The sequence below is a fragment of the Dendrobium catenatum genome, unplaced genomic scaffold (assembly GCF_001605985.2).
Source record: "Dendrobium catenatum unplaced genomic scaffold, ASM160598v2 fragScaff_scaffold_621, whole genome shotgun sequence".
Classification (NCBI taxonomy): Eukaryota; Viridiplantae; Streptophyta; class Magnoliopsida; order Asparagales; family Orchidaceae; genus Dendrobium; species Dendrobium catenatum.
Window position 1 is genome coordinate 17,437,488 of NW_021319083.1, and position 23,736 is coordinate 17,461,223.

General features: G+C 36.4%; 1 protein-coding gene across 1 annotated transcript in view; it reads right to left on the reverse strand.

Annotated features, from left to right (window-relative positions):
• LOC110105447 (ubiquitin carboxyl-terminal hydrolase 12) overlaps nt 1-23,736 on the reverse strand; it is an 86,596-nt gene that overhangs the window by 61,534 nt on the left and 1,326 nt on the right. The window contains exons 5-10 of the mRNA XM_020834958.2: nt 22,598-22,863; nt 22,293-22,511; nt 22,118-22,226; nt 21,872-21,987; nt 3,617-3,715; nt 2,833-2,942 (exon numbers count right to left, since the gene is read on the reverse strand). Of these exons, the coding sequence (XP_020690617.1) occupies nt 2,833-2,942; nt 3,617-3,715; nt 21,872-21,987; nt 22,118-22,226; nt 22,293-22,511; nt 22,598-22,863 (919 nt within the window). The remainder of the gene's footprint in view (nt 1-2,832; nt 2,943-3,616; nt 3,716-21,871; nt 21,988-22,117; nt 22,227-22,292; nt 22,512-22,597; nt 22,864-23,736) is intronic.

The window sequence follows — 23,736 nt, forward strand, 5'->3', positions numbered from 1 at the left end:
GCATCGGGCTTGTTATGTGATAGAAATGTACCCCTCAACTTAAGGGAAAATTCTATAAGATGGCAGTGAGGCCTGCAATGCTTTATGGTGCCGAATGTTGGCCATTAAAAGAGAAGCATAATACTAAGTTAAGTGTGGCAGAGATGAGGATGCTTAGGTGGATGAGTGGCTTTACCCTTAGAGATAGGATACGAAATGAGCATATACGTGAAAAGGTTGGAGTAGCTCCAGTAGAAGATAAGATTAGAGAGAATCGCCTTAGATGATTTGGTCACATAAAACGGCGGCCTTTCGATGACCCGGTTAAGAGAGTAGAGGTATTAGATTTGACTTATATTAAGAAAGGTAGGTGTAGACCTAAAAAGACTTGGTTAGAAAATATTAGGAATGACCTTTCTTTATTAGATTTAAACGAGAATTTGACTTTTAATAGGACACAATGGAGAAAAATGATTCATGTGGCCAACCCCACGTAGTGGGATAAAGGCTTAATGTTGTTGTTGTATAATTATTTATATATATGAATTTGACTTTATAGCATGAATCACAGAATTTCACATCCAATACACTATCTAAATATTGATCAAACTATAATACAAACCTTGCTATCAAAACAATAATAGGGTATGAAATTGTGCCCACTATTGATACTTTATATTAGAGATACCTTGTGTAGTTGAGAGACAGATTTATGGTGGTTTTGATGCTTCTCAACATGAATACAATAATTATGCCCAAATTTACTTGAAATATCATGAAACAATGGTACTTTTTAAGTTAGATAGAAATGATGTAAAGCCCTCCTACAACATCCTAATATAACCTCCTAATATCTGTGCCTTATTTCTTCTCTCTATGATTCTTATTTTCAAACAAGAGGAATAGGTTGCATCTGACTTCTTATCAGCCTGCCTCCTTATCACACTACCACTTCAAATTTATTTTTCTTATATGATTCTACGACTATAATTCCTGCACTAGGCTTCAAGAATCATGGTTGGCTTCTATTACGATAGTGGGATGTGCATCCTTCCAAGAAGATTTGCAAGCTTCCTCTGCCATTTCAGATGTGCATCTTCACATCATGATTAATTACTTTTTTGCTTATCACGGCTTTCCAATGAGCTGATGTCAAACCTAAAGCCTTTCTTATGAGCAGATGTGGGACTTGCCAATTGTTTGATCGAGCATTCAGCAACTAATATGTTATAAGGATTTTCCTAACAGTCCAGTTATGTAATTTTGAAGGGTTTTGTGGGTAAATAGGGAAATCTCCAATATAGTTCAGTTATTAAAAATAGGATTCTTATGGCCAGTTCAAAACTCAAATGAATTTGGTTTAAAAAAAGTTCTAATTGAATATGCAGTTACTTCTACATCCGAAAGTTAACTAACCAATCTGAGTCCAAGATTTGAAGATTCTAAGAAAGATTATTTCCTCTGACAAACATAAGACTTATACTTCTGAAAATATTGCATTCTTTCCTTTTGTTTTAATTCCTTGGATCCATGCTCTAAATTTTGTTATTCAATTTAATTGTGGGATTGATTTTAATAAAATCTGACATACTCTAATTTTCAATAAGTTGGATTTTAATTTATTGCGCCACTTTCTTGGCCCTAAATTTCTACTAGAGGTATCAAAATGGATTTTCGGGTAGAGTCCGGGTCCAACCCGAAATTGACCAGCCTTCCATTGATCCAACCCGACAAAATGGGTTTAAAAAGCAAACCCGGACCCAACCTGCCCCTAACCCAGGTTGACCCGACACGTTGACCCGATTGAGGACAACTGCGTTAGCAAGTGCATTCATGCACAGGCGAGTGTGCATGCAACTGCGCGAGCGAGCGCAGGTGTGTACAGGCGAGCTGGCAAGCAGGCGTGTGCAAGGGAGCTGGCAAGGGGGCGTGTAGTGCGGACATGTCCAGGCATGCCGCGCCGTGTGCGGTGAAGCGCAGGCGAGCGACAAGCTGCGTGCGGGCAATGGGGCAAGCACAGCAGCACAAGGACGACTACATGTGACGAACGCTAATGGACAAGTGGACGCGAGCTTGATTGTGGGTCAGTTCCAAGTTGATTTCGGGTTGCCAAGTTGACCTGAACTGAACCCAAACTTGCAATCGAGTCAAGATTTGAAACCCAAATTCAACCCATTTTCCAAACGAGTTGACCCGAACCCGTAATTTTCGAATCAGATTTGTAGGTTGTGTCAAATATTGTCACCCCTAATTTCTTTGCGAATACTATTTAAACTATTTTGGAAATTCATTTTAATATTTTCAGTTTGCATTGAAAACAATGCAGAGTTGTTTAAATTTAAGAATTTGTGATCTGCAAATTTTTTAATGTATTTTGCATACTTTTTTTACATCTCATAATAGTAGATCTAGATCTTAAAACATCCTGCATCTCTATCTCTGCAAACAATTAAGGGGAAGAGTACTGATATTTTAAAGCACCAAGGGTGGGAACTCATTCATTTTAGACTGCTTTTCACGGTTCCTTCATAACATAGTTAAGATCTTTCAAGAGCCTACCATCAGTCAAGTTTTTAGTGATTCCCTGAAATACATTTTATTTATGATGAATTATTTCATTAATCAACGTTATAGACTACAATGAATAAAATCACATCAGGCAGATTTTCCATATCTAAATGAAAGCACAATTGATTCAGACAATTTTCTGCATAACGAGATTGCATAGGCATACAGCACAAAGAATAATCATGGGAAATGTATAACAAAATAAAAACTAAAAAAAAAACATATATGGGTACAAATCAGGAATTCAGATCTGGGAGAAATAGAATCGTATGACACAACTCATACCTGTGCAGGGTGTAAAGGTTGCGAACACTTCTGTCAGCATCAGGAGATAAATATTTTCCATTATCCCTATCAAGGTCCAGCTGTAATGGGAACTCATACCGATCATTTATCTGCACAACAAAAATAAATTTTCTATTGACAAAGAGTACAAAAATAGATCACATATACTGCACCAACAAGTGTGCGTGTGATGACATTGCAAACACTACGAAAAACATTTCAATCCATCCTAAAATGCCTTCATATTCAATTTACAAGTTAGATTGCTGAGAGTCCATAATGAAGAAATAACTTCAAAAAATACTAGGATCTTTTAACCAAGTTCAGAATACATTCACACCTATACTTGCAAGAAAAATAGCCTCAACCATGATCAGAATCTTCCTTATTCAGCAAACAAACCGCTGGTTTTACTCATGCATGAATTTTTCAGAGCGAATAAAAGCAGTTGCAAGCTGTGAATGGATGTACATGTGTACATGCTTAAACACGAGGCACAAAAAAATGCAACTACAAACTGGGTAAATAATGGTTCTGGAAAAGAAGGGCATGTATCAAATTGTAATGAAAGAAGATTATGGAAAAGATTGAGGCAAAACAATAACAAACAAAGATTTTATGAAAGCTGGACAAAATGTTCAGCTCCTGATTAACCATGATGCATTCTTTACTGATCCAAGTGGTATAACAGAGCCAACTGGAACACGCAAAAAATAATAATAAAGTATTCTCAATTTCAAAGGTGCACTGATCAAAGGTACGTCCGTAAGTTAATAGAGCACACCTTAACCATGGTATCCCTCATAAAATCATATTCAAAACGTTTTAGCTGGAGCTGCAAAACTGGAGGGAAATCAATGAAGAGCACTCCTTTCTTGGCATCCTGGAATTAATATGAACCACAGATAATAGATTAAATAATCAAAAATAAATAAATATTATCTAACAAATATAACAGGTCCCCCAAAAGAAAATAATATCTAATAAGTATGTCAAACACCCATTATGTCCAAATATGGATTACAGCTAATATACTAAATCATCAAAATTAATGTAATTCCTTAAGCAAAAACAAATTTGAGAACAATAAAATGTTAAAATTTACAAGCAATACGTGCATCAAAAGGAAAATTTATCTAATAATTTTATTTTAAACGCTATCTATTCCAAGAAAAACTAACAAATATATGCTCATAACCTCATCTTTTTATATCTAACCTAACTGCAAAATTGGCACATTTCATCAATTATAAACAAGAAATAGCAAATATCCCCACCCAAATGCATAGGAAAAGTTGTTACTTTAAAGAATTTATAGAGCCTATAGTTGAGAATCATATTGAGAACCAAGATGATTGATGAAGTTTATCGTGTGCATACTTTAGTGCACTGCCAACAAAGAATCAACAAAATAAATGAATATTATTTAAGTAGCTACAAGGAAAACAAGCTTCAGATAGTGACAATCCAGAAGAGAAAACAAACCAATTCTATTTTAGTGCTAATAATGCACAAACTGATTATTAGAATTAGGAGACATCAAAGAGTTAAGCATGCATGGACATAACCTGTTAATGAAAAAAATTAAATATTAACCAGCTAAATTAAGTAACGTAAAATTAATTTTGGAAAGAAGGCATAGGCCTTTGCCGCATGGTAATTGTAAGCAAAATCAACATGTAAAACCGTTATGAAGATTATGAATTATGGACATGACTTTGACCACTCGATATAAAACTATAAGTTAAACCACTATCTTTTTCTACCTTTCTTTCACTTTAGTCCTTTTTCCTTATCACGGTCCTGTGGAACTTGATATCCCAAATGGTCTCGTTTAGGGATGTAAGTGAGCCGAGCCCGCTCGTGAGCCGGCTCGAACTCGACTCGTTAACGAGCTCGCGAGCATAGCTTATCGAGCTTCGAGCTCGAGCTCGAGCCTACAATCGAGCTCGAATGATTAACAAGCTCGAGTTCAAGCTCAGCCTGACTTGACTCGAAAGCTTATCAAGCTACTCGATATAATTATATATATTATATTTATAATATTAGTTATATATATAATAATATCCATCACATGCATTGGTGCTTCTCAAACGAGCTCGATCTCGAGCTCGAGCTTTTCAAACGAGCTCGAGCTTTCGAGTCGAGCTCGAGCTTGATATTTTCTAAACGAGTCGAGCTCGAGCCCACTAATCGAGCTCGATCTCGAGCTCGAGCTCGAGCTCATTAAGGACTAAACAAGCCAGGCTTGATAAGGCAAATACTCGACTCGACTCGACTCGTTTACACCCCTAGTCTCGTTCTCATATATGTTACTTTTGATCCTTTGTTAGATCTCAAATACTTTTATCCCTAGTCATCATCATGTGGGCTCCAAAAATTTGAACTTTAGGGCCTCAGCCTCTTCGCATATATATTTGGGGAGAATTTTAACACATGAAGTTCTAGGGGAAATTTTCAGAAGGCGGATTAGATAAAGATAAGATACTACACAGAGATTTCGCTCTCTCAGCGAGGACTTTAAAATCTGCATTATGGCTTCCTATAGGTGCAAACCACTATAGTTAATTACCGCTCTCGATAACTCGTGAGTACTTTCTATTAAGGCTAATCGTTAAATAAATACTTAGTATCCAACGTATAGTAGCAACAATTTTAGATGTAAAATTTAATATTTAAATTTAGAAATTCACCACCTTGCACTTAAAGAGGGTGGGGGATAAATGATGATGAAACTGATCAAGATCCTATGGTTTCGTCGTCCGGGATCATCATGTTCCCTAGTCCACTTAGTCAGAGGAGGTAGTCGACCCAACTTGACTGAAGGACCCTTGCGTCAGCCATGGATTGTTTCACACAAGGGAATCTTGTAGACTTGGGTGAATGTTTGCCTAAGGGACAAATTCAAGTCAATATTAACTAACATAGGGCTTTGTTCCCTATCGATTATATCTTATAATTCATTACTCAATAGTAATAGCCATTAGAGAACATACGGCCATTTAGCCATAACCGTAGGAAAGTCGAGTCGTTCGACCAAGCCACTAGATCAGAGAGATGTGGTCATAATCATTTACCATGTGGAACCATCCGGGCCAAGCCACAAGTTATTTGTAGATCCTTCTGGCCAAACCACTGATTAGAGGACCAATCATAACTGTTTACCACATAGAGTCATCTGGCCAAGCTACATATTTTGTGGAGCCATCCGGCCAAGCCATCTATTGATGTAACCAAAAATTTGGGTCTCTTCCCAAATTTTTTGTCACAAAAACAATCTCTTTCTAAGATCTAAAAACTTACAAAAACTCACAAATACTAGACAAATTAAACAAAACAAACTTTAATATTATAAAATGAAAGACTTACAAACTTGACTCTTACAAACTTGACTCAAACAAGACACCCTAAACTTGCTTACTTTGAGAAGAAGGATACAGGTGGGGTGTAAACTTGCGGAGAGACGAAAGAGGTTAAAAGCCAAGACGAAGGGTGGAAAGAGCTCGCAAGATTTCCAGAGGGGGTGAGAAGGAGTGGACAAAGCTCGCAAGCTTTTCCAACGAAACCCGCAGGTTTACATTTCCAAAAATCACATCATAACATATCTAAAACAGCCACAAACAACTCTATATATAGGCATGAGAGGGGAATACAAATAGCCACAACATTAATTTAAAAGATTATTTAAATAGAGAATATGAAAAGCCAACAGTCAACTCCAAGAAACGAAGCATCAAAGCCACGGAAAAGCCCCCCAAACAGCCATGGGAAGCAGCCCAGCCAGGAACAGAAGAGGCAGCCGCGGAAACCCAAGAGGCCCGCACGGAACCAAAGCATCAAGGTACGGGAAAGACCACCCAGCACGGAAAACCAGCAGCCAACCGAGGAAACCAAGGAGCCATGGCACGGGAACCCAAGAGCCAAGCACAGGAAACGAATAGACAAAGGGGGGGAAGGAGAATAGACAAGATCAAAGAAATAATGAGCTAATTTTTTGCTCCATAAATGAACTAAAAACCAGCTCATAATGAGCTAACCTTCGACTTGACATTAATGAGCTGGAGTAGTCAAAAATCAATTTTTTTGGGTTTGATTCGACCCCCCTTGTCTACATCACCTATTAGAGGACAAATGTCACGTCCTTACTGGCAAAATAATATTTGAGAATGAATTTGAGTGATATTCTCAATTTGGATATTCCCTCTTAGTAAACTAGAGTTATTCTTGAGTTTAGCACCCTCGTCAAACAGTTGCGGAGATGAGTTTTGCTTTAAATAGTAATATTTTGATAGATGTTGAGCTTTTAAGCTTAGTAGATCTTTGAGAATTTATCCCTACGGCAGAGACCTACATTCAACATGACTATCGTCGGGGTAATGTAGTCATTTGAAAATGTTTATATTTATTGGAATTTGGAGGCATTTAAAAAGGTAGAGTCCCCTTCAGTCAAGATTAACTTTCAATATGGCCATCATTGGGGATTAAATAAAGTCATTTGAAAATATATTTTGTTTAAGTTTAAAGGTATTTGAAAGGATAGAGTCCCCTCCGGTTGAGATTAACTTTCAACACGGACATCATTGGGGATTAAATAATTGATTTATGATTAGATATTTGCTTGTCAATCCAAGTCATGTCGACTCCAGACTTTTTAAGGAGGAGAATGAAATTTGAATATTTGGCCCATGCAGCATTCTCGAACCATTAATTTAAGAGTTCAAAACAACGGTCAGAGCACATGTGAGTGTTTAATTTGAAAAAAAAAATTATATTAGTGAGCATTGAACCCCCGCATAGCATTTTCAAACATTAACGTTTGCAAACTTAGCACGTTTGTCGGAGCACATGCGGGAGAATTAAATTTTCATTTTAAATTAACATGCATGCTTTTCGATGAACCACATTTAAGTTTAGGAAATCATATTTTAATGCATGAGGGGGCATTTTAAAATATTTAAATATATCTTTTGTGCAAGTGATTGTCATCGAAAACTGTGCAATATTTCATTTGAAATTCAAGAACCTTATGTTTGCTTGTACAAGTATTGCAAATACAATGGTATTTACTGAAGGCGAGTTAGGTTTCAATTATAGTATATTGGAGAGATATTATTTAGTTCATTTTGTCTCCTTCAAGTTATCATTTAGCACAATTCTTAGAGGGTGTTTGTTCAATCAACACTAGGAGATCGTGTTCGTGTTTGTAGAAGAATTATCCTTCTTGCTACAAGTTTCCCTATTCTCCCCCAAGGCGGGCTGATTTGTTTGGTACAAGCTTTTTGTCCACGCCTGTAAGCGAGTTATTATGTGCACCACAAATTCCCTGCTTCTGCTAACAAGTGAATTATATTGTCAGTCAAAGGCCTCTTGTTGCTGCCCGTAGGTTTTTTTTTTTTACCTAAGGAGAGATGATACATTATTTGCAGAAGCCTCCATATTCTTTCCAAAATTTCCTTCAGCAAGCCTAGTCGCATAAAAGAGAAGGAAAGAAATTGCCTAGCAACTAAAATTCTTGATGAACCTACAATTAGTGAAAGCAATCAGACAATTAATGCAGTCTGAGAAAGTAGCATTCTCAGTTTCAGTTATGTAAGGGAACTAATCCTTTAAAATCCTCTTGAGAATCTCAAAGGCCAAAAGAACTATGTTTTTGTGCTCCTCATAGGAGGCTGTAGTGAAGACCATAAATTTGCTTCTCCATCTTGACTTTACACTCTTGACCCGAGAGAATACCAACTGGAAGATGAATCTGATAATTAATTTCATGATTTCAACTTATCTACTCTTACGCATAACAATGATAAAAGGCTTCATAAATTCTTTCTGGATATTTCAGTTAGCTAATTCTTCATGATCCAAGAATTTCATTGCGAACTGACGCAATGAATCAATTGCGAAAAATTGAAATTCAAAAATTATCTGAGCAACCAATGGTGAAAAAGAAGTCAGACAACACATTTCAAATGTTAGACCACAAAAGGCATGATCCGCCTCATGTTGCAAAGCACAATTTCAACTATTTTTGTAAGGTTAAACATACATGGATCAGACAGAACGCAACACCTCCAATGATACCTTGCAAAGAGCTTTAACAAATTCAATCATTGCCTCATTGTTATGCTTTTGACTTTGTGAAATTATATGGCTCATCTCAAACATTTCAACTTATTCCAATAAATGCAAGTTGGAAACTAAGTTGCTCATTTGGTCATATGTGACCATACTAGAAGCATGACCGCCAATAAGACCAATCCAGGAGGGGTTGATCCAGGAACGTCATTCCCCGCGCCAAACCCGAACCCGCAAGTGGAGTCTAGCAGCCATTTAGAGAAAGAATTCAGGTTTGGTTAGGAGGGAGAATTCAAAGAGGGGGGCTTTCTTGGGATTTAAATGATTATTATATGCATTATGATGCAGTCAAGAATTTATGTTTCATATATTTTTTCGTGTTATTGGACGCTATGTATTTTATTTTTGTATTGTCCTATGATGGAAAACAACTAATGACCATGCTGGGTTCGGTGCTCGTGGGTTGGCTCATACCATTGTTCTTCCATTTGAGCTTGATCATGCTTCCTTATTCCTTGTTGACTAGTTGGGTATTTAGTTATGGGTTATTTTTTCCCTTATTGGGCTTGGCCCATTTCCCCCTTATGGCTGTTCGAATTTCCTCTTAGTTGATTTGGCTGCTTGGGATTCTTCCCCTCTCTTTGGCTGTTCAATTTCCCCTTTATTGATTCTTGTGTGTGATGCTTCCATTTCTCCTTTGAGAGCTGATTTGGATTGCTTTTATTGGTTGAAATGATAACTCATTTAATTGAGCAATTAAATGCTCTTTTCCCCTCCTTCCTCTATATAAAGTGATTGAAACTCTATTGTAAAAATATTTTGGGTAAAAAAAATTCAACCTGAGGATTCATTTGTAGCTTGCGAGCTAGCATTCCCCCAATCCTCTGTTGCTTCCTCTTGGTCTTCTTTCTTCTTCTTCTCTCCACGGTTTTCCTTCCACATGTATCTTTCTTCTCTAAACATTGCGAGTTGTGAGGCAATGTTGCTATCCTATTCTGTTGGTATTTACCTCGGGAGTGCAGACTTGTGCATAATCAAATTTCACTGGTGGATTACTAGTTAGATCTTTCATTTGAGCACATTTCCCTAGTTTGTATATTGCATGTGAGGTGATCATTCGTGGTTGTTTTAAGGTTTATTATTGTTTATGTGCTTTGTATCTTTCTTTCCTATGTGATTTCCTAAATAGTTTCTAACGTTTGTTTTCTACCAAGTCACTCTCTATTTGTGTTTGTTTATGTTTTATTGAAAGGAAAATTCTTAGTTGTGTGCTTAAGTATTCATCTAAAAGGTGTAGAAAGATAGGTTGCATCAATTTGGTATTAGAGCTTTAAGTTGTATTGCAAGTTTTCCTTTCTCTTAAAAAAATGGATAATCAAAATAATCAACAAGCGGATTGGCAAAATATGATTATGCAACAAATGACTAACTTACAACAACAAATGGAAGTAACCTAACTGCACTAAATCTAAACAATTCTAATACGCACAACAACGAAAATGAAGCACCACAAATTCAAATATAGAAACAATAGACCGTGGGATCACAGAATTAAAATCGACGTCAATAAATGTGAAGGCAAGCTAAAACCTGAACAATTTCTTGAATGGGTAGAGAAAGTGGATCTTTTTTTTTTTTTTTTTTTTTGAATGGAATGAAATCCCTGAAAATAAAAAAGTTAGGTTTGCTAGTTTAAAGCTGACTGGTCATAAGCGTTAACTTTGTGGAAAAATCTTCAGATATTATAAGGAGAGGCAAAGAGAATATTCAAACCTGGGATAGAATGAAGGAAAAAATGCAGAGAAAATTTTTACCTTTTGATTATGTCAGAACCTTATTCCAATAATACAATAATATTCGCAAAGGAACCCGACACATAAAAGAGTACACTGAAGAATTTTATAAACTGCAATCCCAAAACGATTTAAATGAAACTGAAGAATAGACTATAAATCATTACATCAATGAACAAAAGTGGTCATTCTAAGATCAACTAAACATTCATCATGTAATCAAACTCGATGAGGCCTATCGCATGGCCTTGAAAATTGAAAAACATCAACAACGAAACAACAATCAAAAATTTGATTCAACCAAACCTAAGCAATCTCTAGGAAGTAAAGCTCAAAATTCACAAGAAGGCATAAGGTCAATCTCATCAAATCCAAATCCACAAACAAATTATAATGAAACCCAATTTAATGAGAAAGGAAAAGTGTTAATGGGAGCAAAAATAATTGGACCATACTATAAGTGTGGCTTGTATGGTCACCTATCAGTAGCCTATAGAAAAAATAAACCCTCTAGAACTAACTACATTGAACAAGAGGATAACCTTAAAAATTCAAAAAAAGATGAGTATGAACAAGAAAAAGAGGAAGAATCAAAACCATTTAATGTTGAAGGTGACCAAGGGGATCATTACTTAGTTATATGTTGGGTCATGACCACCAGAACTGATACCAGAGAAAAATGGCTTTGATAAAATATTTTTCGAATCCTTATACTATAGGAGGAAAATTATGTACCTCATGACTGATAATAGCAACTCCAAAAATTTTGTGTCACAACTCAGGGTAAATAAGCCTAAACTAAAATCAAAACCCCTTGCCAAGCCTTATAGGATATCATGATTTAAAGGAAGAGAGGCCTCAATCACACAGCAATGCCTTGTCAACCTCACAACCGGAAGATTTTACTAAGACCAAGTGTGAATGATGCCACTCTATGTATGTCATGTTTTAGTAGGTCGACCTTGGCAATTTGATCATAAGACTATTCACAATTGGGAGAAAAACACTTACACCCTGACCCAAGGCAACAAAGAGTTCACCTTATATCTCCAAAAGAATATTTTCGATCCTCCCACTAAGACTGTCCAAAAAACCTCAAATTCACCCACTCATAAATTGTTTCTCAATACAAATTAACTCAAAAATTATGAGATAATCTATCTCTTGGCAAGTAAAGAGGCTGACATGAACCAAAAAATTCGTGTAGCAATACAACCTCTAATCAACAAATATGCAGACATAACTCTTGAAGATTTATTCAATTCCTTGCCTCCAATGAGAGATATACAACACTATATTGACCTTGTACTTGGAGCAAACATACTCCACCTTCCTCACTATCGTATGAGTCCTATTGAACATGAAGAACCGCGCAAACAAGTAACTAAACTCTTAACTAAGGGACTAATAAAAAAACATGAATCCATGTGCCATCCCAACCCTACTTACACCCAAAAAAGATGGAACTTGAAGAATGCGTGTTGGCAATCGAGTCATAAATAAGATAACCATCAAGTATATATTTCCTATCCCAAGACTTGACGATATGCTCGGCATGCTTGGTGGTGCCAAAATTTTTTCTAAGATTGACTTACAAAGTAGATATCACCAAATCTAAATACGACCCGATGATGAGTGGAAAACAACTTTTAAAACAAAAGGTCTCTACGAATAATTAGTCATGCCCTTTGGCCTGTCAAACGCATCTAATACATTTATGCGAACCATGAATCATATCTTACGTTCCTTCATTGAAAATTTTGTTATAGTTTATTTTGATGACATCCTGATTTATAATACTTACCCAATGACCATCTTGAACATGTGAAACAAGTTCTTCAAAACTTAAGAGAACAAAGTTTGTACATCAACTTAAAATAAGTGTTCTTTCATGACTCATACTTTGACCTTCCTAAGATACATTGTCTCTGCATATGGTATTAAAGTTGACCCCATTAAAATAGAAGCGATCCAAAGTTGGCTGACTCCAAAAAATCTTAGTGAAGTTAGAAGATTTCATGGATTAACCTCTTTCTACATTAGATTTATGAATAACTTCGTACCTTGATATCACCCGTCATTGATTGTCTTAAAAAGGCGATTTTAAAGAGGACCTCTAAAGCTGAAAAGACATTTCAACTGATTAAAACATAAATGAGTCAAACACCTATTCGTAGGTTGCTAAATTTTAACAAAAATTTTGAAGTAGATTGTGATATGTCCCATGTTGGCATAGGAGCTGTCCTTAGTCAAGAAGGTCAACCAATCGCTTTTTTTAGTGAAAAACTCAATGATGCATGATCCCAATATTCAAATTATGATGTAGAGTTTTATGCGATTGTCCAAGCCCTAAAATTCAGAAGATATTATCTTATTCAAAGGAAATTTGTGTTAAACTCCGATCACAAAGCACTATGATATTTAAAGCCTCAAAAAAATTTAAATCGAATGCATGCTAAGTGCACATCTTTCCTACAAGAATACACATTTCATCTTAAACAGAAAGCCGGAGTTGTGAATAAAGTCACTAATGCCTTAAGCAGACGAACCCACTTATAAATAACTCTTCATCCAACTGTGGTCTCCCTAGATTCTTTGAAAGATAACTATACCACAGACCCAGACTTTAAAATCCTTTGGGAATCATGTTGTACTTCCATAATTGACCCCTCTACTCAATTTATCATTCAATAAGGATTTCTATTTAAGGGAGCTAAACTCTGTATCACCCAAAACTCTCTATGCAAAAAACTCATCCAAGAACTTAATGGTGGAGGATTAGGTCATTTTGGTCAAGAAAAAAACTCTAGCTTAGTTGATGAACGATATTATTGGCCTCACATGCGAAAACATATATCCAAGTTTGTTAAAGAATGTAAAACCTATCAACCATTCAAAAGAACAATTCAAAACACTGGCCTATATACTCCTCTCCCGATTTGAAAGAAACTCTGGGAAGATATTACCATTAACTTCATTTTAGGATTACCTATAACAACCCGAAAATTTGATAATATATTTGTTGTCGTTAACCGATTTAGTAAAATGGCCCATTTCATTCCTTGTAAGAAAACCTCTAATGTATCTCATGTTGCTGAATTATTTTTAAAAGTAATTGTGCAACTGCATGGCATACCTTGAACTTTTACCTCAAATATGGATACTAGGTTTTTAAGTCATTCTTGGAGAACATTTTGGCCGAAATTAGAAATTACTCTCCAATTCAGTAGTGTATATCATCCACAAACAGATTGACAAACTGAGGTAGAAAATAGAAGTCTAGCAAATTTTCTTAGGTGTCTTGCAAGAGAAAAACCTTCCCAATGGGATTTGATTTTATCCCAATCCGAATTTGCTTATAATAATTTTATTAAATGATCCAATGGCAAATCCCCATTTGAAACTATTTATGGCCAACCCATTCCCCACATCTTGGATCGTACTTCATTACCTATACATGGTCGAATCAGTGTTGAAGCTAATGATATTATTGAACACATTCAATTGGTCCAACAACAGGTCTTAGAAGAACTCCGTATGGCAAATGTCAAATACAAGACAACAGCCGACAAGCACCAAAGAGAATGTTATTTTCAAGTAGATCTAGTAATGGCTTATTTTTTACGACAGTGCTTACCAGTTGGCACATTTAGCAAATTAAGCCGGAAGAAATTTGATCCTGAATACTTCGAAGATTGGGGCAAATACTTATCTATTGGACCTCCCATCTTTTGTAGGAACTTCTCATGTGTTTAATGCTGCCAATCTTATTACATATGATGGAGATTGGAGAGCCGACTGACTCTGTCGATAAAGAGACTTTGTCCCTTACTATTCCAGCTCAAACCAGTGATGATCTTATAGATGATGTTGTGGATATTTGTACTACCCAGACAAGACATGAGGTGCACCGAAAATTCTTGGTTAGATAGAGTGGATGTCCTTTGACTGACTATTCTTGAATTGAAGCCGATGAGTTACAGCTTCATCGTTTGGACATCTATCAGTGTATTACTAATGCATTCTCATCAGGAGATGAAATTGTGGAAGAATTGACGTATTCAAGAATTTATGTTTTATGTATTTTTATTTTTTTGTGTTATTGGACGCTATGTATTTTAAATTTATATTGCCCTATGATGGAAAACAACCAATAATCATGCTGGGTTCGGTGCTATCAGGTTGGATCACACCATTGTCCTTTCATTTGAGTTTGGTTTTACTTCCTAGCTCCTTGTTGGCTAGTTGGGCATTTAGTTGTCTGCTGTTTTTTTTCTCATTGGGCTTGGCCCATTTCCCCCTTTTGGTTGTTCGGATTTTCCCTTTGCTAATTTGGCTGCTTGGTATTCTTCCACTCTCCCTCATTGGTTCGTTTTTCCCCTTTGCTGATTCCTATGCTTAATGCTTTGGCTTCTCCTTTGAGAGCTGATTTGGATTGCTTTTATTGGCTGAAATGATCACTCATTTAATTGAACAATTAAATGCTCTTTTTCCCTCCTTCCCCTATATAAAGTGGTCGAAACTCCACTATAAAAAAGAGTTTGGGTAAAAAAAAAATTCAACCTGAGGGTTCCTTCGTAGCTTGCGAGCTAGTCTTTCCCTTATCACTTATTCTTCCTCTCGACCTTCTTTCTTCTTCTTCTCTCCATGATTTCCCTTCCATCTATATTTTTCTTCTCTAAATATTGTAAGTTGTGAGGCTGTGTTGTTACCATGTTCTGTTAGTATTTGCCTAAGGAGTGCAGATTTGTGCAGGATCAAATTTTAGTGGTGAATTAATGGTTAGATCCTTCCTTTGAGCACATTTCCCTAATTTGTGTATTGTATGTGAGGTGATCATTCGTGGTTGTTCTGAGGGTTTACGTGATTTCCTATACAGTTTCTAACGTTTGTTTTCTACCAAGTTTGTTTGAGTTTGTTTATGTGTTATTGAAAGTAAGCTTCTTAGTTATGTGCCTAAGTGTTTTTCTAAAAGGTTTAAGAGCTTAGGTTGCCTCACTTTAAGGGGATTTTCCTAGGGTTATATCATGTTTTGCTTAATATAGTTTTTCTAAAGATAGAAGAGACTATAGTGGGCAGCTAGGGTTTGGGAGAGATGGATCTTCCTCTCCAATTAATGATCAATTGTATCTGGTTCATTTTCTTCCATCTATCATCAATTAAAAAGGTTCTCTTGTGTTCTTCCACATACTTCTTCTCATTTACTGGTTCGGGCTTTGCTAAAATTCAATTTCAGCCCAAGGTTTCATCTATTTCTAAAAGCACTTCCTATCATATCGGTATCAAAGAAAATTAATTCGGGCACCTATGGCTGGAAGAAAAGTAAAAGTAATGGAAGAGGAGATCGGCCAATTGAAATCAAATTTTGTAGAAAAAAAATTCAAATTTTGAAAATCAATTTTCATCCGTCAACTCGAGGCCCAGCTCAAAACGGCATCATCGAAGACGCTAGGAGCGGGAGCCACTGGTGACCAAAGAAATGGGGGAAACCCTAATCTGATAAGAATAGAGGAAAATTAGAAGATGCAGATTCGGGAGGGAGAAAACGGAATGTCTACCCTGGGAAAAATTATTATGTGCGATGTCCGAACGAGTTTGGACACCATACAGAATAATCTCTCCTCCCCTGGAGCCTATTCCTAGGGAGGAGATGAGTAGTTGGTATGAGCAAAGGGGTGTGGATTTTGTAAGGAGAGGAGTTGGTCATGAGCGAAGGGGTACTGATTTTAAAAGGAGAAGGGGTGAAGAAGGATTTGGTTACGAACGTAGAAGAGAGGATCGAGACACTTGTGAGAGACCACCCACTTGGGGTTTGGGAAATTATGGAGGAAACAGGGGGAACGGAGTAGATCCTAGGGTGAAGCTGAAAATGTCTATTTTTAGGGAGAATATGCACATTGGTTGATCTAAAAGATGGAGAGGTATTTCACTGTCAACGGATTGATGGAAGAGAGATTGATGGAAGCTGGCTTGGGTTTGGAGGGGAAGGCATTAGTAAGGTAACAATGGAGAGACATGAGACGATCCATACAGAGCTAGAGGGAGTTTGAGGATTGCTTGTTGGAATATTTTTGAACCAGCGAGGGAGATGACTTCTATGAGCAATTCTTCGCTCTGACGCATGAAGGCTCAGTGGTAGAGTATCGTGAGAGGTTTGTGTATCTTGCTAGGCTGCTAGCCGACTAGACAGGCTTTCTGAGACTGTACTAGAGGGGAACTTCATGATGAGACTCAAACCAGAGATACGGACGACAGTTAGAGTGATGAGCTTTCGTGATTTGGGAGAGGTTATAGAGCTAGCCCAATTAATGGAAGATCAGAAACACCTGGAGCGGAGGGCCTAAGGCAGCAGTTTAGGAGGCTCGTACAAGATAACCACCACCTTTTTAGCACCCAAGAGCCCGACATTGTGTAGCCCTCGAGAGAACCTAAAGGAGAAGCCTATAGGAGGGGGAATCCGAGGAAACTTTAAGAAGCTCACTAAGAAGGAGCTCCAAAAGAAGAGGGTGAAGGGATTGTGCTTCATATGTGTAAAAAGTATACACCGGTGGACAGAAATATTCAGGTTATCACTATCTATGATGAAGAGGAAGCTAAGGAGGCAGGTGGAAGTGAGGCCTTAGTAAAGGATGAGAAAGAGCTACATCAAGATATGGTGAAGGTCTCCTTAAACTCAGTGGTGGGATTCACTTCAAATTACACCATGAAAGTGAAGGAGAAATAGCATACATGGTGGTGGTGGTGGTGATAGATAGTAGGGGGACCGAAAATTTCATCTCCAACTAAATTGTAGACCAATTAGGGGTGTAACTAGTAGACACAAGGTGCTATGGAGTGACGATGTGTACTAAGAAGGTGAAGACGGGTAGAGGAGTGTGTAAGGGAGTTGTTCTAACCATATAGAGGGTTCAGGTGAGGGAGGACTTCCTTCTATCAGAGCTGTGGAGCAAGGATGTCTCCTAGGGATGAAATTGCTACAAACCTTGGGAGATACCAAGGTTAATTGGAGAACATTGACGATGGATCTAGTGATGGAAAGAAGAAGGGTGGTGATCATGGGAGACGCAGGATTATCTAAAGCCATGGTGTCTCTCAAAACCATGGTGAAGACCATACAGGAGATGAGATGAGGATTTTTGGTGGAGCTGCAAAGCTTAAAGGGGGTAACATTATAGGAAAGGGAAGATATCCCTCCTTCAGAACAGCCGCTTATCGAACAGTTCAACGAGATTTTTCAGCCACCACATAGGGAGCAGGAGCATGCTGACACCAATAAACGTCAAGGCTTACCACTACCCTTAGATCCAGAAGGATGAGATTGAAAAGCTAATCCGGGATTGAGAAGTTGATATTGGAGATGTTGGAGACGGGAATAATCAGATCGAGATCTAGCCCAAACTTATTAGTAAAGAAGGATGGGAGCTGAAGATTCTGCATGGATTAACGAGTCCTAAAAAAGGAGATTGTGTCAGACAAGTTTTCTATTCCAGTGATCAATGGAGCAATGATGTTCACAAAGATGGTTTTCTATTCCCATGACTGCTTGTGAATTTTGAGCTTTTCTTCCTAGAGATTGCTTAGGCTAGATGGAATCAAATTTTTTATTGTTGTTTCTTAGCTATTGTTTCTTTTTTTTAAAATAAAGGAAGATGGATCAACAACCTAATTCTCTGATACCAAATTGATGCAACCTAAATTCTTAAACCAAGTAGGAAAATATTATGAATGCAAATTCTGACACTTCTTTCAAATATCACATAAACAAACAAATAATGAAAACTAATTAGGAAACAAAGCTTAGAAAATAGTAAGGAAGACACACAAGAAACCAAACAATTAAATTCAAATACCCTCAGAACAACTACGTATGGTCACCTCATATGTAAATCACAAAATCGGAAAAAGGTGCTCTAAGGAAAGGACAAACCAAAGATCCACCACATGAATTTTTGTGATCTAGCGCAGGCAAATGCTCCTCCAACAAATACAAATAGAACATAGCACAACACACCTTATAGCTCACAATGTTTAGAGAAGAAAGATACAAATGGAAGTGAAATCGTGGAGAGAAGAACTAGGAAGAAGACCGGAAAGAAAAAAAATGGATTAGGAAAAAGATAGCTCTCAAGCTAGGAAGAAACCCTCATGTCTGAATTTGTTTTCACCAACAACAACCCTCCCAACAACAATTCAGTCACTATATATAGGAGAAAGAAGAGAAATAACATTTAATAGATCACATCAAGGTTTTAAAAGGCGAAATCAGGAATCGAGGCTTTTTTTCTAAGCGAGGCAAGGCGTAAGCCTCGAGGCGGATCAAGCCGTAAGCCTCAAAACGATTAAAATAAATTAATTTAAAATTATAAATAATGACAAAAAATAACAAAATATTATGTCAACTATGAATTTGAAGATTTTTTTCAAGATAATATTACTATAATACAAGATTTAAAATAAACTCACTTAAAAATAAAACATCCCCTTAGGATAAAGACCCAAAGCAGACTCATTATCACTTTGATTGTCTTCAGAAGAATCTTCATAATTAATGTCAAAGTCATCCTCAAACTCTTCTTCATCTATAACATTTTTTTCCTCTATCTCCTATATCAATTAATATTTCATTAACTCTAAAATGAAATAATAGTAACATACAAAATAATTCATTATATTTAAGAATATCTTTGAATTTTTTTGAAGCTCCAATCTCACTTTATTTCTTTCTTATATATACTTGGATAGTTGCTTCATTGTCTTCTTCATTGACATGAGTTTCTCTTTCTGCTTCAACTTCAGAAACATCAGCATTCATAGGAGTAACCCATTCATCATCAGATTGTAACTCATCAACAAGCAAATAGTCAATTTCATTCTCAATATTTCATTGATTCCTTGATTCTGCTTGTTTTTAAAGTTCGTATATTGTTTGTATGGAAAGATATAGAGTGGTATCGAGCATTTACCTAACAGTACTGAGCATGTACCGAGCGATACTGGCTCGGTACCGAGCATGTACCGCTCAGTACCAAGCATATACTTGCTCGGTACCGAGCAGTACTGGCTTGGTACCGAGCATCTACCTAGTGGTACCGAGCATGTACCGCTCAGTACCGAGCATATACTTGCTCAGTACCGAGCATATACTTGCTCAGTACCGAGCGATATCTAGCGATACCTAGCAGTACCGAGCATGTACTGAGCGGACGAATGAAAGAAAGCTGAATCATGAGTTATTCAAGATTTCGTTACTGCACTTCAAAGTCAAGGCCCACAACACCGCTCAACTGCTCTTTCAACCTAATCGAGGCCTGAACATTTCCTGCACTCACAACTTGGGCTTCGTTTCTTGCTTTCGAAACAATTATTGCTTTCATCCTTGTTTCCTGCGTCATCTCCTTCCGACTTCGTCTCCTGCACTCACGGCTTCGTCTTCTTCCCTCACGGCTTCGTCGTTTTCCCTCACGGCTTCGCCACCAGCTCGCCTTTCAATACTCACATGAAGCCCTAATCCTATACGCGAATACGCAAACACGAATCGGCTGCATCGTATTTACATATATACCGAAGAAAAAAATTTGAAGCGATGCCTCGTACTGCCTCGAGGCGTTACGCTCTGATGCGTACGCCTCGTGCGAAAAAATCGTAAGCTTCGCTGGATGGTTCCAGGCGTAAGCCCCGATACGCATGACTTCCGCCTCGACTTGAGGTGCGACTCAATGGGGATGCCTCGTCCGCTTTTTTAATGGTTGGATCACATAAATGTGCCACTAAAATAGCCAATAGAAAACATTCAAGACAGTGCTCACAATGAGAAGTCAAAACACATAGTATAGGAATCAGCAAAGGGGAAAAGAACAGCCAACAAGCAGGGAAACTGAGAGCTAGCAGGCCGGAAAACTAAGAGCTAGCAGGGAAAACGAGGAGCCACAGGAGAGATAGAACTAAAACACAAGTGGAAAGCATCTACCAAAAAGCACCAAACCCAAGCATGATCATAGGTTGTTTTCCATCATAGGGCAATACAAAAATAAAAAACAAAGAATCCAAAATTACAGTGTCCAAAGCATATGAAAATAAAAAAACATAAATTTTACCTTAAGTCACAAATTATACTCTAATCACACAATACTACTAAAAAAGTTTCCTATTTTAACTATTCAACCTTAACTCTAGAAATTATACCTTCATTCATAGCTTCATTCTTTTTATAATAGATCCAAAATACTTAAACACATCACAAATAGGCATCACATTGTCATATATTAATATTGATTGATAATTGTTATGAGCAATTATGTGCATAAAACCCAAATCTTGTATGGTTACGAAACTAACACACAACTACCTTCAGTTTCAATAATATCACAAATCTCAATAAGCACAACTAAAAATATTTTTTGCTTTTGTCAACTTCCCAATATTTTGATCACAGAATGTGTCAATAGGTATGTGCGCGACTGCGCGTAGTCTTATTTGTTTGGTTTGCAAATCAACTAAACCAATTGGTATCAATTCAAAAATTCCAAAAACCAAATTAACCAAACTACTTTTCAAACTGAAGTAAACCATACCAAACTTTAGTTCAATCAATTCGATATGGTTTTGGAAAAACCGAAATATTATTAACATTAACAATGAATATAATTGCATTTAGCTTGAATGATAAGTATTAATAAGAAAACTAATTAATATTTGCTAAAATTTATAATTTTGATATATGCAATAAATTAAAATCACATTGATAGTTTTTTCTTATTTATAATTCAAAGGTTTTGTAGATTTAATTTTTGAATAAATTATTATAATTTGATCTTTGGTTTTATCAATTTTACAATATAAAAATTAAACCAATAACCAAAAATAACAAAAAGTCAAAGTATTACCAAAAACCGAGTTGATGCTTCAACAATTAAACCGAATCAAACAAATAAGATCAGTAAAACCAATAACCGAGTTGATGCTTCAACATTTGATATGTCAATAGCACTTCAATGGAATTATGGCACAGGATATATTATTTGACCGAAAAAAAAAAAAGAAGCATCCACTTCCTTCATTTGAGAAACTCCGCTAAGAAGGATTTCCTCAACTTAAACTCCCCTTAGTCCAAAGGGTTAGCAAAGACAAATAACACTTAAAGTAGCTAAAGTAAATAAACGTATGAATACACAACTAACCTGTAAACCAAATTTTTCTGCATGGTACTTGTTGTCTCCTTCAAGAGACTCAACTTCAACATATTTATCAAAGGAAGCATAAACATCACGACACCCTTTGACATCAAGTTGCAGGTCTAAACAAGATTCAGATAAACAATTAGTGAAAACAAAATCCCAAATCATTATTTTGTTCAAATCTGAAATAGGTAATGTTACATGACCAAAAAAAATAAGTTTTTTTATATGATAACAATGATTATTTACCATAGAATGACTCCTTTCGGCTAGATTTGTAATCAACATTAATGCAATCAATATAGTTCATGTGGTGACCTTCAAATAATTGTTGTATTGTGCCCTCAACAGCAGTTCCCTGAGATGCTATATTAGTTTACAAATCACAAGAATCAAGAAAAGCTAAGCATTATTAACCGCAAACCTTCATCTTATCTTCCAGCTTCTCACAAAGAACCCTATTAAGTTCTTGAACATCATGTTGCATGAATGAATCATATGTGTCCCAACCAAATGATTTAGTAAGCTCTTTTGTAGCAACACTAGTATCACTATACTGCAACTTATAAAACAGACTCTGCAGAGCCAAGGGGATGCTTCCTGAGGGAATGTCATTCTCAGTTGTGGGCATATGGTACACAGCCTGAAAGGCATGCTCTAAGAGTGATTTTTCTTCCTTAAAAGAGGCACTCATATGCAAAAATTTCAATGCAAAATACGGAAACATACCTTTCTAAAATAGGGAATATGGTACAATGTCTGTAGAAGGGAGTTCATATAACATGTGGCACCTTGATTCTTAAGGCCAACATAACCTGTTTCTTTTTTTGAGTCATAGGTCCAATAATCAACCAACTTACGAACAACTACCTCAGCTTCAACTACCACAGTATCATTTACAAGAAATCCTTTATTTGGGTCATAAAGATCACTAAGAGGCATAAATGATGTAAATCCCCAATCACTTTCCCGTATGTTAAATTGATGTTGCGCTTCTGTCATATGAAAAAAAAAAATTACATATTCAATGACGGTCCATATAAATAAAAAATATATTGAGTTCATGAACAATGAGTTAGGCTTGGAGGCATGCTTTTCTGGGAGAATTTTCAATTTATACCAAACATAAATACTCATGAATTTTCAATTTATACCAAACATAAACACTCATGAATTTTTAATTTATACCAAACCTAAATACTCGAGAACTAAAATTTCAAACATATGATTATCAACTCTATGAAATGTGTGCAGTTTGCCGATCTTCAAAAAAAAAGGAAGATTTACATACATACCACTTTATGTCATGCTATTTATATATCTAACATCCAAAACATTAATATTACATGCCTACCACCCATAGAATAAATATGGGTGCATGAAATGAAATATTAAAGTTCATATGATTGTATGAGTGGTAGGAATGAAATATAGGAGTGGTATGGAAAAAAAAATACGAGTTTGCTGTTGAGTTTGCTGTTGCATTGATATTAAAGTTGTATATGGATGGTAGGCATGTAATATTAATGTTTTTGGTGTTAGATATGTAAATAGCATGAAATAAAGCAGTATGTATGGAAAAAAAAATCAATGCAACAGCAAACTCATTTGAAACAAAGAAGGCATTTAAGCATGTACATGGGCATAAAAAGCATGAAAATTTAACAATAACATAATATTACAATAATTGAAGCAAAACTATGCTCAACAAACAATCACACTACCAGGACAAGATCCTCAACCAATTGTTTCTATCAACAAATTGGTATACAGGCTAAGTACTTTGCCGAAGGAATTGCACATTCAACATTTCATTAACAAGAAAATCTAGCTGCTAATCCACCAAAAAAACAACTTTATTCAGCCTG